This window comes from Balaenoptera acutorostrata, chromosome 1 (genome assembly GCF_949987535.1).
Source record: "Balaenoptera acutorostrata chromosome 1, mBalAcu1.1, whole genome shotgun sequence".
NCBI lineage: Eukaryota > Metazoa > Chordata > Mammalia > Artiodactyla > Balaenopteridae > Balaenoptera > Balaenoptera acutorostrata.
The window spans coordinates 89,772,453-89,788,751 of record NC_080064.1 but is presented as its reverse complement, the minus strand read 5'-3'; the positions used below and the strand labels follow the sequence as shown (position 1 = coordinate 89,788,751).

Genomic DNA, 16,299 nt, shown 5'->3' with positions numbered 1-16,299 from the left:
TGATTCATACAACCCTATGGGTCGGAAGGGCATATGTTATCACTGTTCCTATTTTAAGGATTAAGACTTAGAAAGAATAACGTCACACAGCTAACAAGTTGAGGAACCAAAATTCAAAACTAGAGTTTCTCAGCGTAAGATTTAGAGTTGGACTCACTTAGTGAGATGTGCAGCCAGCCTGGAAGCAAGTTGGAACAAAGCAAGCTTCTTGGTTGTGTGATGGTCAAGTGAAGTGGGTGGGCCTCTTGGGGGGAAAGGAGGAGGTCTGGGAAAAGGCCTATCACTGAACTCTATAGTGAGGGAATAAACAGTGGGTAAAGTAAGGGAGTAGGTTTTGGGATACGGCTGCAGTGAGTATACAGTGCCTGAATTTTACTGAGACGTCATGGTAGAAAGGAGCTCTTCCTCAGACCTGGCTTTGAGTTTCTTTTTCACTACTAACTGGCTGTGTGACCTTAGGCAAGTCAGTTGATCTTGACAGTGGACTCATCTGTAAAGTGAGGGTAATATTAACTTTGTGAACTGGGCTCTGACTGCTCAAAAGGCTTTTTTTTTTTTTTTTTTTTGGCTTCCTTCTGGGTTCTTTGTTTTTCAGTATTTTTAGCAGCTACCTAGCTAAACCATGAAGTAGTTACATATGTTCCCATACTGAATGCAGAAATACTAGAAATCTCTTACTGAAAGGGCATCAGAATGACACCAGCTGCTGTGGATCAAAGAGAATTTTTATTACCTTTTTTTTTTTGTGACAGACTTGATCCCCAGTCCATCTCAAGTTTGGTTCTCGCTTTTTATTTTTATTGTTATCTATGAAATAGTAGTGAATTGTTCCATCATTAATTAATTTTAGTTTTCATTTTTTCTAGTTGTATAGGTTTGGAGAGACAGTGTCTGTTGTTTTTTGGACAGACACTTGGAGACCAGAAAGCTTCTTTGACAAAGTGAAGACGAACAGACAAAACGGCATGCACACATTATGCTTACTAGGTAAGGGCTGTGGCGTTTCTTTAGGGTGACAGTATGGAGTTGTCATATTGTTCTCATTTTGATTTTGTGTGAAGGTGAAACTGTTCTGTGGGATACAGGCTAGCTACTCTATGCATGGCATGCTCTCCCCCCGTACTCTGTGGAGAAATGAATTTTCTGTTCCAAATACGGCATGTCTCCTCCTACATACATGCCATAGTTCATGCTGCTGCCTACTTATGCCCTAACAGACCCTCTCCAGCATGCCATCTTTTACCCATTTGTCCATTAAGACCCTGTTCTGGTCAATTTACAGCAATTCAGTAGACGTATCGAGCATTTATTCTTATCACGTTCCATCCTGTCTTCCTTAAGGTGTCCTTTGAATACTGCAGTATTAATGCTATCAGAATCACAGAATTATAGATCTGAAAGAGACTCTTGAGATCATCTTACTGAAGCCCTATTTTACAGATGAAGTTGAGGCCCAGAGATATTGAATCATTTTCCCACTGTCACCCAGATTATTAGTTGCAGAATTCGTAGAATCCAAATAGCCTGTTATTCACAGCTCTTTTCACTGTATTATGCTGCCAAATTCTGTTTCCTACCTAGTGTGGAAATGGCTGGGATCACTGTCTTTGTACACTAAGCTGGTGGTACTGATAGAGCTTCAGAAGGGATGGGCTGCGTTTGCCAGCAGAGGTACTGGAATTGTACTGATTCACATTTGCTATCAGTTCCTATTCTACAGTGTGTGTTGTAAAAATGCTATAATCAGAGCTTTAATCTGTGGCTGGTCAACAGAAAAGAAATAACTGGCATCTTTGATAAATTTGAAATGACACATACTTGGAATCAGAAGACAAAATCTGAGAGCTACTATATACTAGCTAGAGAATGTTGTAAACAGTCCTTACCTTTGCCTTCATTTTTATCAAATAGGAATAATCTTTTCTTGCCTCATGGAAGTGTTTAAAGCAGTACTTCTCAAACTATTTGTGATGAAGGACCAAGTTTTGTTCTTTTATTTTTATATGTGTGTGTGTATATACACACACATATATAAAATAAATATATGTAAAAATAAATACATATATTTATTTACTTTTAAATTTCTAATCTTTTGTGTCAAAGTCAAATTACTGCAAGTGTTTGTAAACACTTCTTCTCACTCCTGTAGTTTTTTTTTTAATCATTTATTGGGAACAAAATTCTCACATACTGGCATCAGTCCTCGGATCATACATTGAATTGCACTGTTTTAGTGATACTGTGTGTGAAGTCACAGCAGAAGAATGTCTGCCACATAGCACAGAATCAGGGCAAAGATGAACCCATGGTTTTGGCCTCTGTAGTAAGTACAGATATTCAGAACATTAGAAAAGATTCCTATTTGCCAAAGGCATTTAGGTTATTTGTATAATATAGACAGTTCTCTATTATTCAATAATATATAATTTGTACATTATCAGAACCTCAATCAATATGTCTCTTTTAAAAGAGAAGACTGTAGAAAAGTTTTACTAATGGTTAGCATTTCTTATAGGGTAGAAATCGGAAATTATCTAGTAGGGGTTAGCAAACTAGCACCCGTGGATCAAATCTAGCCTACTGCCTGTTTTATAAATAAAGTTTAATTGGAACACAGCCATGCTACTTCATTTATGTATTATCTGTGGCTGCTTTCATGCTCCACTGGCAGCGATAAGTAATTTTGACAGAGACCTTGTGGCCCTCAGAACCTAAAATATTTACTACCTACTTCTTTACAGAACAAGTTTACTGACTCCTGATCTAAAGTGAAATTCTACCTAATCTGATGTGGTACACCCTGTATCCCCCAGTGATTCTGTTTCCCATTACCTTGTATTATTTCTTTTAAGTCTTACCATCCATCTGAATTGTTTTATTAACTTGTTGGTTTTCTTCCCTGCTTCATAAGAGCAGGGACTTTATCTTGCTCATTCCCCTCTTCCAAATGTCTAGAAGTCTGGCACAGTGTAGCTGTTCAACAAATATGTAATGGAAGGTAATTGGTTGAAGTTTACTTTTAGCGTATTTTCTCAGACTTGATCTTATTACCCATTGGCACAGAAAATGTTTAACTCTTGCTAGCTCATTCAGTTCCAGCTGGAATACATTCCTTTTACTCCATTAACATTGACACCTAATTAATTCTAGATCTAGATCAGGCCATGCATGCTTCTCTAACATTTTTTTGGCTTATGCCTATGTCCCACAATTAACTGGTATAATAATGTTTTCTTATTTTAGTTTATTATCAGGGCAATTTAGTAATTCATTATTAATTAGCTTTATAGTTTTGTGTTTGGATTTTCCATGTGGAAAGATACTAGTTTTCCTTTTTTTGTAGTTCCTACTGGCAGACCGACTGTAACACACTTGTTAATTCATGTGGAATATGCCATTAGATATAGCCATCATGTTATCTTAAACTTAGATCCAATTAAGGCCAGCAGTATGTAGAAGGATGTGAGAAGGACAGCCATTAAAAGGACTTTTATTAAAGGCAGAAGTAGAAGTATATGCAACTGAGGGATAAAAAATAGGGATTCATTGGAGCTCAGGTACTAAAAAGCATGTGTGTGTGTGTTTTACAACAGAACTGAGAGGTTTTAAAACAGAACGGGGAGAAAAGTAGTCTTAAGAGGCAAGCTACCTGATAACATCTTCATGTATCATAAAAAATGGGGGAAAGGAGGAAAAATAGGATTTATCTTTTGGAAGCTTTGGAAGGACAGAAAATCAGTTTACAGTATTTATTGAGTATTTACTGTATGCCCAATGTGGAGTTAGGTTCTTCTGGAATACTAAGGAAGTATTAGACATGGGTCCTGCCCTCAGGGTTTTGAAATCTAGTTGGAACTAATGTGCTGTGTACATGAAAGTTTATAGAACAGTTAAGTTCTATTGTATGGAGAGGCAGGAAGGACAAACCAGAACTTTGGCTCTTGAACTCTCTCTAAGAGCTGCCTCTTTTCTTGGCTTTCCTGGGAAAAGACAAACAAGGTTAAACAATATATCTTCCTTGCTCCATTAACAAAAACAGGAACAAGGTGTGAAGTATAAGATATCATGATTCCAAATTCTCAAACCATAGATCTCATCATTTAATCACCTGGAATTCTCATTATTCAAATTAGTACGTATTTATTGAATGCCTGCTATGGGCCATGCCCTGTAGGGATTAGTGAGACTATGTCATGGTAAGGAACCATACAGAATTTAAAATTTACTTGGAAGGATAAGACTGATATATATAATGTAATTAGAGATTAATAAAATACAGCATTAATTGTATGGATATTTCAGAGGACAAAGAGCATTTAAGAGGAAGTCAGTAAAGACTTTCTGAAGGAGCTGGGACTTTTACTCTACTGAAGGGGTAGATAGTTTAAGATGGGCTGGTGGTAGTAGAGCCATGTGAACAAATTTATTCAGTAGAATTTATGGAGTATCTGCTAGGTACTTTGCATTATGCTAGGTGCTGGTACTAAGATGAATAGGAGAAGCTTACATTCTAGCAAGTAGAAGTAGAAAGGAATAATTATGGCCTGTGTGAAGACAAGGGAAAAGTATCAAGATAGGTCTGGCTTGAGATTAATTCACTAATGCAGTCTTATGTTCAATTAAAAAGCATTTGCCTGTAAAAAGTCTCCCCAACCCGCTTAATTTTTAAAATCAAATTCTGTAGAGCATATCAGTAAAAATGTAAAAATATTGCAGATATTAAATTAAAAACTTAAGTATGACAACATTTCAGAAGCTCAAGGTGAATACATTAATAAATGTGTTTAATTTTTAAAAAATATTACAACTATTGTATAAAGGAGCTCAAAGTTGACTTATATATCATTAATTGTATTGCAGGCCATATTTCAATAACAGATATACATTTTTTTCCTATATGTGCCAGACAAGTGGAAATATTAAATAATTAATGATATTTTGAACCTGAAAATATATTCACTGCTGGTTCCAAGAACATTTAGAAATACATGTAAGGGATTATCTCTGGAGTATTTTCCAAGCAAATACTTAGTATCCTTTATAAGAAAAACTTTTATAATCACTTGGGAAAGCTGTAGAAGTCTATCAGAAAGACCCCTCAGTTGCACTATATTTATTTTTGCAAAAACAAACTTTGACCGAACCATTTGTTTTCAGCATGTAGAACAGGAAGCAGCTGTCGCTCTTGCTGTTGTGTGCTGAGTTCCTGTGAGGATGTAGAGTGATTCTGCTTTTTTACCTTCTACCGAATTGTTTAGCTGAGCATCAGTGATTAAAAAGTGTAAAGGATCAAATCTTTGTGTTGCTTGCATTGTAAAGCTTTATTAGAGCAAAGACTACGTGGGTTTTGGCCGCTGTGGTAGCCCTATACCTGGCTACCAGTCAGTGCTCAGGAAATCCCAATTAAAGTATGAATACTTGGTATTATTCATAAGTTATTAGGCATGTCTTACCATTCACAAGAAAGCAAAAGTCTCTTTTCAAAATGTGGTAAGAATTTTCTTTTATTTATGTTACATGCATTGAAGCTTATATTCTAGTGCCTGGAAAATAGGTAAGAAGAGGAACATAACAAGACTTTTCAGTTGGTTCTATGCAGTTACCACCTAATAGAAATGAACACAAAAATTTTGATTAGCTGTTTGGTAGTGTATATGCCAATATTTATCTAACTCTTTCCTGTGTCTTCTTTTCCAAGAGGAAATTCGATCCTTTCAGGATGGTCTCAGGGCCAACTTCATGTTTGTTTTCTAACTAATGACCTTTACACAACCACAAGCTTCCCTTCTTCTTCATATTTCCTTTAAAAAGTGGCCAGATACAAGTGTGAGGAACGATTGTCGTAGACTCAATCAAATTAGCATTTTGGAGACTTGAGAATAATGTCTACCACAAACTTAGGTGACTCAGTTGAAGTTTACACGTAGGATTTTGGATAAAGTAGTTAATTAAAAGAGAACTATTTTTTACTTCCTACAGACATCAAAGTAAAGGAGCAGTCTTTGGAAAATCTAATCAAGTAAGTTCTTATTCTGAGAATGCTTACATCTACTTTAATTCCGTGAACAATAAGTTCTACTTAAATAACATGAGTTCTAAAGATTGTTGAAAATCAGTTTTCAGTAACAGTGCAAAATTAAATACTTTCAGTCTTATGAAATGATAAGTAGTGTGATAGATAGAGTGGAAACAGCAATAGATTTCTTGGGTCAGTACTGAGAACAGTGGTTGGCACCTGATAGGCACTCAGTAAATATTTGTGGAATGAGTTAATTGGGAGTCAGAAGACACGGGTTTGAGCCTTGAGTTGGCCTCTGGTTATGTGCTCTTGGGCAAGTTACTTCCATTTCTGAGCTGTATTTTCTTCATTTGTATAATGGGAGTACTAACCCCTTTTGCTTATAGATGCAGTGTCCCATACAGTAGCTGCTACCCACATGTAACTAATGAGCACTTTAAATATGTATGGCTAATGTAACTGAGGAACTGAATTTATAATTTAATTTTAATTAAATTAAAACATACTCAACTTAGTTAATAGAAAACATTTAAGTATATTTAGAACAATTCAGTATGTAAATCTACTTTTACAACCATGAATTTTATGAAATCTAAATACAGATCAAATATTTCCAATGAAAATTTAACATTTGAATTAAGATGTGCTAAAATATAAAATACATTCCAGATTTCAAAGACTTAGTACAAAAACAATCTTTAATAATTTTTATAGGAATAAATGTTGAAATATAACATTCTGGATCTGTTGGGTTAAATAAACATACTAAAGTTAATTTTTTTCTTTTTTTTTTTACATCTGTTAATGTAGAGACTATAGAAAATTTTAAATTATGTTTACTGCTTGCATTATATTCCTCTTGGAGAGTGCTGACTTATAGAATTGTTCTGAGAGTCAGTAAAATAATCTATATGAACTGTTTTGTAAACTGCAAAAGCAGTGTTTTTATTTTGATCATTGGGCAAATGTGGTAGGCTTTTGAGGCATATGGAAGTAAACATATCTTATCCTCCAAGATTTTGAGATATTTATCGCTTTAGTTTACTGTTTTTAGAGGAAGATGTGAAAAGAGGGATATGTGGTTTAAACATGGTAATACAAATGAACACTATGGAACCTGATTAAACTAAGATATAGAACAAATTGCCACTTATTTTGAATTATTTTTGCCTGAAGTATCACTTTGAATAAAAGTAACTTTGATTTAAACATTTATCTTTTAAGTTGGTGGACTTTTATTTCTGCCAGCATTTCAGTGAGATGAGAGGGCATTTAAAGTAGAACAATGAAAAAAGCTTAAGAAATTTAAGATAAATGATCACTGTATCCGTGCTTTAATGTATACTTAAAGTGGGTAACAAGTGACCGCTTCAAACATAATGTAGACTATGGTAATTGAGTATACCTGGGGGAGTAACTGTGTTAAAAATGTATTGTGTAATCTCATGGCTAAGAACAGTGGCATCTAGTTTTACACTTACAGGGGAAGAAAGATCTATGAACCTCCTCGTTATATGAGTGTAAACCAAGCGGCCCAGCAACTTCTGGAGATTGTTCAGAATCAGCGAATACGAGGAGAAGAACCAGGTACTGAAGAACCTTAAAAGGGCTCTCGTATTCCCTACTGTTACACTGAGATGTGTATGTAACGTCTGCCATACACACACACATATATATACCAACACCACTGAAGTGAGAGTCAGTGTGTTTGCATTGTATTTTTCTTTGTCGCTTTTTTCAACTTTACCTTAAATCTCATAAGCTGAATGTTCTACTGAAAGAAAAATAATGGAGTTGCTTCTAGTAAATTAATATCATTCTAGAAAGTAAGGATTTTTTACAAATTAACTATAAATCAGCTTTTATGTAAATATGTTAACATATAAATATTTTGGTAAAATACAGAACTTCCATTTTAGCCCAAATCTATGGTAAACTCTGTCCTGTAAAAGTATACTTATTCTACTTTTTCTCATTCTCAACACTGAGACCAGGTATAGTTTTCTTCAGGATAAAGACAAGAGACTTTATACTTATATTCCTAATATCTAGACATAGTATTAATAGATGTGGTATATAATAAAATGTTCATCGTCAGTAGATTTTTATTGAGACGTTCTTAAATGAATCTGTCATTATATTCTGTTGTAAGGTGCTGACTGGCTTTGAGCACCTATTTCTTGATAGAAAAGATACATGAAGAGATTCTTGAATAACATTGGCCTCAGTAGGCCTTGTTAAAGTCATGCAACAAATAATCTGCAAGGGTGCTCTATATCCACACCTTTGCACAGAGTGCCTGACATGCCTGCTTGTCCTTGTAGAAATCATTTGCCCCATTTTGACCATTTTTCAATCAGGACAGCTTTCCCAGCTAAACAAAACCACAAGAGGGTCAGCCCTTCAGCTGTCAGGCCAGAGTGAATAATACTAAAGTTCACTAATGTTGGTTATTTTGAACTTAAAAGCATAAGGAATGTCATAATGCCTATTATTTGTTAAGGGCTATGTACTTTACTAAGTACTTTCATATCTATTATCTTAGCCCTTAAACCACCATTTATGACAGATAGTATTCCACTAAAAAAAAAAAAAAATGAAAAAACTGAAGTTTGTCACATAGCTAGGTGGCCAAGCACAGACTCAAATCTGTGTATTTAGCTCATAATCCCCTGGTTTTTCCAGTATATCTTGGCCAATGTGAATATATCTCAAACATTTTATTTAAAATATAAGCATGTAATAAACATTGTTCACTCAGAATCTACTTAAAGACAAATGCTATGCAATAGAGTATGGATACAGGAATTATTCAAGTCCTAAAAATTTAAACTAAGGTAAGTCTTTGGAATTTTGAAAGGGTAAAGTTAGGAAGTACTACTTTACTTTATATGTCAGGTAGTACAAATAATTTAGAAAAGCCTTAGAGAAATCAATAGATAGTGTGTCCATAATGAGTGACTAAGGAGATTTAATATATTTGGGTCTTCTTTAAATGTATTTTTGGTACTAGTGTTAGTTTGAATGGATTCAGGATAATGCATTTGCTGAATTGAATGGTGGTATCTTTTTTTTGTTTTAATAGCAGTCACCGAGGAGACACTCTGTGTTGGCTTAGCCAGGGTTGGAGCTGAAGACCAGAAAATTGCAGCAGGCACTTTGCAGCAAATGTGTACTGTGGACTTGGGAGGACCATTACATTCCTTGATTATCACAGGAGGCAGCTTGCATCCACTGGAGATGGAGATGCTAAGTCTGTTTTCTGTACCAGAAAATAGCTCAGAATCCCAAAGCACTGATGGACTCTGAACATAGGCATTTCTATTGTTAGATGTTAATTTCAGTTATACATGCACATACACATATTTGTGTAACAAATCAAACAGGTCTTTTGGTTTACCTAATAAGTATAAAACGAGTGACCAAGAAGAAAGATGCTGACTCAACAGTGCTTGGTTTCCTTTGTCAGTGAGTTTTTTCCCTATGATATCATCAGTTTTTGCTGCTATTTTGGCAGTTTTTCAGGATGTACATACATGGAGCAGACCAAGCTGGAAAACTTACAGATAGACATCCATCGACAGAATCATTTAAAAGCAATTTTTGTTTATGAAATCAGTTTATACAAGGTGGAACTTTCTTCTTTCTTAATAAGTCAGATGTCCTGACTGCAAGATAAGTTGTCCTGACAGCATTTGGTATTAATGCATATAAACAGAGGTGGGAAGAATAAGTCCGCAGCCAACAGTCCTACATACTTAAAGCTCATCTGAGCACATGCCACAAAATGACATCCTTTTGAATTGCCTTGTCTTGTTTAGCTGACATCCTAATTATGTGCCTCATATTCTGCTGTATTTTGGAGGTTATATAACTGTTGAATTATAAATGTTCAGCCAGCCATGTACAGTTGCTGTTTGGTTTTAAATAGCATCTTTCACATCCAAGCTGACAAATGGAAAACTTGCTGACTGCAAAATAAAATTTTTAAAAATTTAAGTTTGAAAACAACAGTGGATTGGTCAAGATTTATCATATCACTTAACAGTTAATATGCCTCTGTATGTATGCAAGTAGCCACATTCTTCTTCCTAGTTGTAAATCACACTCCATTTATTATATTTCATGACTATGAAGTCTCATACTTTTATCAGTTTATAACAGAAATAACTTTGCTACATGTTAGTTTAGTTGGTCTAACTCTGAGTACAGTTGACCCTTGAACAACACAGGTTTGAACTGTGTAGGTCTGCATATACGCAGATTTTTTTTTCACTAAATACATACTACAGTACTACACAATCCATGGTTGGTTGAATCCTCAGATGGTTAAATCCATGGATGTGGAACCAGGGATGTTTTCAACTGCATGGAGGGTCAGTGTCCCTAACCCCGACATTGTTCAAGGTCAATCAACTGTGTTTTCATGGCCTAATCAACTTATCTGAACTCTGTTCAGTAGATTCATAGGAAGTTGAGCAACTACTTCCCTACTTTCTGGAAGCATCAATTAAGAAGAGATTATTTTGAGTTATTTCATTTCATTTGCGATAAAAGATATTTTAATATATGTGAAACATTCTATTTTCACTCTGTTGGATGAAAAAGAGGAGAGAGACAAGGACATTTAAGTACCAGTTCTGTATTGTTTTTTTCTAAGGTGTTAAATTAAACAATGAAGAATTATAAGGTGAAGGCCTTCTGGTTTTGGTAGTGGTGGAATAGCTTGTAATGTGCAAACCCTCCCAATTATAAACTTGGAAAAATATAATAAATAAGTGTCTAAAGGCACTGGGGAGTGACCAGAAGCAGCCTGAGAACTATGCTTATATGACTTTTCCCTCAAGGCATTCACCAGTCTGTCTGGTGAGGGGGTGGCTAGAACTGAAGAGAAAGTTGCAGTCTTAATGACTTGAGGTATTGGAGGAATTGGGGGCTGCTTGAGGAGCTGTAAATTGAAGGAGGAAATTCTAGAAACGAAGGTGGCACTGATGGAGGAGACTTCCAATCTGCATATGATTTCCTCTTAAGTCTTTGACTAACTCCTGCATTGTGCATGTGCAGGGAAGATTCTAGTGAACCAGGTGGAAAGCCATAGCTGGAAGGCTGAAAAAGCTGAGCAAAGATTGTTGCTCTCAGTTGCAAGAGAAAACAGAGTTTGAATCCCAACAAGCTAGAAGGCTTGGTAAGTACCTTAGGCTTTCCCTCAAATTCCTAGAATGGTTGTGTATTATCAGTAAAGGCTGTGCCCAGCACTGAGGATTTGTGCTAAAACTAAAGACAAAATCTTTAACATAATGTAAAATCAAGCTTCCATAAAATCAAGGTGATTAGCCAATAATTTAACTGCCTGCTAGAACAAAGCTTATTACTTCCGGAGCATAACAAAATGAATCAATCTATCGACAATGCCTAGAATACTATAAAATATTATGAGGCATGCAGTGAAACAGGAAAATATGACTTATGGTCAAAAAGAGAAAAGCACACAGTAAAAAGAGATCCCAACATAATCCAGATATTGGAATTCGCAGACAAGGATTTCAAAGCAGCTATTAGAACTATGTTTGAGGATGAAAAGGAAAAGTGGTTGTAATGAATTAATATAAATGGTACTCTCAGCAGAGAATTGGAAACAAACAAACAAAAAACCCCAAACGGTTGGACTTAACAACAGAGTGCAGATGATAGATGAATAGAAATTATTGATATCTATCTGAGGAATAAAGAAAAAAGGTCAGAGGGAAGAAAAAAAAAAGCACAGAACCTCAGTGCCATGTGGGGCAATGTCAAGCAGTCCAACAAAGATGTAACTGGATCCCCAGAAGAAGAACAGAAAGGAAATAGGGTAGGAAAAATACGAGTAAGTAAAGGCCAAAGTTTACCCAAGTTTGGTGAAACTATGAATATACAGATCCAATAAATTTAGTGAACTCCAAGCAGAATAAATGTAGAGAAAACCACACCTAACACATCATAGTTAAAACTGATGGAAACCAAAGACAAGAGAGAATCTTAAAAGCCACCAAAAGTGGTATTGGGGAACCCACCAGGGAATAACAAAAATTGACTACTTCTCATCAGAAATGGTGGAGGTCATAAGACAATGGAAAGACAAAATCTTTACACAAATTCAAAAGCAAAACAAAACTCTTATCAATCCAGTGTTCTATATCCAGTAAAAATATCCTTCAAAAATAAAGGCAAAATCAAGCAATCTTCATGAAAACAGAATTTGTCACTAGCAGACCTGCACTGCGAGGAAAGCCGAGGGAGAATTTTTGGGCTGAAGGTAAATGGCATCAGCTAGAAGGAAGGAAGTAGTAAGTATGTAAGTATAAATGACTATCAGGTTTTCTTTGCTTCATGTTTTTAAAAGACAACTGACAATTTAACATAGCATTGTGGCATATATGTAGCTGTAAAGTATATGCAAACAGTAACACAAGTTGCAGGGGGTAAAGGGAATTATACAGTTGCATAATTATAATTATGCAGGTTGTTACATTTTATTTGAAGTAGTAGAATACTAACTGTAAGTAGACTGATAAGGTAAGGGTATGTATTGTAATCCCTTGTCAACTACTATCAAAAAAACACACATGGCAGAAGTAAAAAAATTAAGGAATTAAAATTGAATACTGAAAGATATATGGTTAACCAAAAGAGGGCAGGAAAGGAGGAAATAAAGGTCAAAAAACATAGGACAAAGAGAAAACAAATAGTAGAATGGTAGAGTTAAATTCAAACAAACCAATAATTGCTTAAATGTAAATTAGGTAGTCCGATGAAAAGGACTAGATTTTTTTTTTAAAGGCTCAACTAAATGTCTATAAGCATTAAACTTTAAATATAAAGATACAGGATGAAAGTAGAAGAATGGGGAAAAAATATACCATACAAACAGTAAGCATAAGAAAACAAGGGGCTCTAGTAACATAAAACAAAATGGACTTCAAAAGAAGGAGTATACTGGAGATAAAGAAAGACTTTTCATAAAGAGGAAAGGGGCAGTTCATGAAGACATATCCTAAATGTGTATGCATTGAATACCAGCTTGAAAATACATGAGGCAAAAATTGACAAAACTGAAGGACGATATAAACAAATCTACAAAGTTGGGGATTTTAACAATCTTCTCTCAGCAACTGATAGAAGTAAGCAAAACCAGTAAAAATACTGATTGGACAACACCAACAATTTGGGTCAAACTGATCACTACAGATAACAGTGGTAGACTAGACATTATTTTCAAGCACATATGAAACATTCACCTAAGTAGACCATATACTTGGCCATTGACCACAATGGAATTAAATTTTAAATTGCTGACAAAAAGATGTCTATAAAAGTCCCAAATACTTGGAGATAAAACAGTATTTATTTTTAACTGAATAAAAACAGAAACATAAAATGTGAAAATTTGTGGGATGCAGACCTTAGAAATTTATGCAGATGCAGTGCTTAGAAATTTATTGCTTTAGAATAGAAAAGAAAGTTTTAAAATCAACGATCTGTTTTCATTTTAGAAAGCTAGAAAAAGAAAAGCGTATTAAGCACTAACTAGAAGGAAGCAAATACTGCACATAAGAGCAGAAATTGGTGAAATAGGAAACGGACAAACAATAAAGAAAATTAAAGCCAATAGAATGTCAGAATTTTTAAAGGCTAATAGTAGTGAAAGCTACCAGGATATGGAGTAACTGAAAATCTCAGTATTGGTAGGAATATAAATCGGCACAACTACTTTGGAAAATAACTGGCAGTTTCTTATAAATTAAACGTACAACTGCCCCCTGAACTAGCAAAACCAGTCCTACGTATTGACTCAAAAGAAATGAAAACATACTGACAAAAAATAGTCTGTGGATGTTTATAACTTTGTATATTTATTCATTTATAGCCCCAAACTGGAACCAAGCCATGTGTCCATTACAAGAGAATGCATTTAAAAATTGTGTGTTTTACGATGGAATATTACTTGGCCGTAAAACAGAATGAGCTATTGACTCACACACAGACATGAGTGAATTTCAAAAACATGTTAGGTGAAAGAAACCAGACACAAAAGAGTACTGTACACTTCCATTTATATGAAGTACAGCAACAGGCAAAACTAATTAAAAGAAAACAGTGGTTACTTCTGGAGAGAGTGAAGAGTGACTGGAAGGGGACAGAAAGGAACCAGGGTCTTGGAAAGTTTCTGTATCTTGATGGGGTTTTGGTTGTATGGGTATAAACATTTATCAGAGTTCACTCAGTTATATAGATTTAGGATCTGTGCATTTTTCTGTGTTAGAATTACCAGATAAAACAGGGTACGCATTTAAATTGAATTTCAGATAAACAATGAGTAATTTTTTTAAATACAAATATGTCCCATTCAATATTTGGGACACATTTATACTAAAAAAAAAAAAAAGATTATTTATTTGAAATTGAAATTGAATTGAGTGCCTGTGTTTTTATTTGCTAAATCTGGTAACTCTAATCTATATGTAATTTAACCTCAATTTAAATGAAATTGTAAAATGAAAAATGTGCACTATTCATCAGCAGAAAAAGGATGAATGACATTGGTTTTGATCTACTATTGTGGAATCCCAGCGTTTTGGCCATTAAAGTTGAAACACCTAAACACTACATTCATTTGTTTGTTTAATAGTTGTTAGCCCTTTAATACTATTAATACTATTATTTTTAATGCTATTTTAAACTATCATACAGTGAAATCACTCTCATAATCCAGACACAGAATAGTTCTATCACCCAGAAAAACTCCTTCTCCTTATCCCTTCATATTCACCCCTCTACCCACCTATAATCCCTTGTAACCATTGAGCTGATCTTTCTCTATAGTTTTGTCTTTTTGAGCATGTCATATAAATGAAACCGGCTTCTTTCAAAACAAAATGCTTTTAAAATTCATCCAAGTTATTGCATGTATCAAAAGTTCATTCTTTTTTATTGCTAAGTAGTAGTCTCATGTATAGATACACTGTAGTTTGTTTATCCATTCACTATTTGAACCAGATTTGGATTTTTCCAATTTTTAGCAATTACATATAGAGTTGTTAAAATATTCACATACAGGCTTTTGTGTGAACGTAAGTTTTTATTTCTCTAGAGAAGATAGGCAGGAGTGCAATTGCTGGGGCATATGGTAAATGCACATTTAAGTTTATAAGAAACTGCCAAAATGATATCCAGAGTGGCTGTGTCATTTTGCATTGCTGCAAGCAGTGTGAGTGCCCATTGCTCTGTATTTTTGTCAGCACTTCATATTGGCAATATTTTTATTTTAGCTATTCTGATAGGTGTGTTGTGGTATGTCATCATAGTTTTAATTTGCATTTTCCTAATGGCTAATGATGTTGAACATCTTTTCATGTGCTTACCTACCATTTTATATCCTATTTAATGAAGCATCTGTTCATGCCTTCTGCCCACTTTTAATTTGAATTGTTTTCTTATGGTTAAGGTTTGAGTGTTCTTTCTTGCTTTAGGCTGTGTTGGGTCTTCGTCGCGGCACATGGGCTCTTCGTTGCAGTGCACATGCTCTCAAGTTGCAGCGTGTGGGCTTTCTCTAGTTGCAGCATGGGCTCTAGAGCACGTGGACTCAGTAGTTGCGGTGTGCTGGCTTAGTTGCAGTATGTGGGATCCTAGTTCCCCGACCGGGGATAGAACCCAGGCCCCCTCCATTGGGAGCGTGGAGTCTTAGCCACTGGACCACCAGGGAAGTCCCAAGTTTTCAGTACTTTATAAATTCTGGATACAAGTTCTTTGTCAGATTGTGATTTGCAAATATTTCCTCCCAATCTCTGGCTTGTCCTTTCATTCCCTTAACCATGTCTTTGGCAAAGCAAAAGTTTTTCATTTTGATGAAATCCGGTTTATTACTTTTTCTTGTATAGATCATGTTGCTGTTACCATGTATAAGAACCTATCACCAAACTCAAGGACATGTAGATTTTATCCTATGTTTTCTTCTAAATTTTTTACAGTTTTGCAGTTTACATTTAGATCTGTAATACATTTTGTTAATTTTTTTATGAAGTGTGAGTTTTAGATGAAGGTTCGTCCTTTGTTTGTTTTTGTTTTTGTTTTGCGTATAGATAATTGCTCCAACACCATTTGTTTAAAAAGACCATCTCTATTGAATTGTTTCTGCCCTGTTGTCAAAAATCAGTTGGCCATATTTGTTTTGACCATATTTGTGTGAATCTATTTCTGAACTCTTTGCTATTCTCTCAGTGTATGTCTCTTTCCCTTCTATAATA

The 16,299-nt window shown here is 35.0% G+C and overlaps 1 protein-coding gene across 4 annotated transcripts in view; it reads left to right on the top strand.

Annotated features, from left to right (window-relative positions):
• DPH5 (diphthamide biosynthesis 5) overlaps positions 1-10,018 on the top strand; it is a 37,015-nt gene extending 26,997 nt beyond the window's left edge. For all 4 annotated transcript variants that reach the window (XM_057534968.1, XM_007169515.2, XM_007169516.2 and 1 more), the window contains 4 exons: positions 867-987; positions 5,980-6,019; positions 7,503-7,606; positions 9,105-10,018. In XM_057534968.1, the coding sequence (XP_057390951.1) occupies positions 867-987; positions 5,980-6,019; positions 7,503-7,606; positions 9,105-9,328 (489 nt within the window). In that variant the 3' untranslated portion in view covers positions 9,329-10,018. The remainder of the gene's footprint in view (positions 1-866; positions 988-5,979; positions 6,020-7,502; positions 7,607-9,104) is intronic.
• The last annotated feature ends 6,281 nt before the right edge of the window (positions 10,019-16,299 follow it).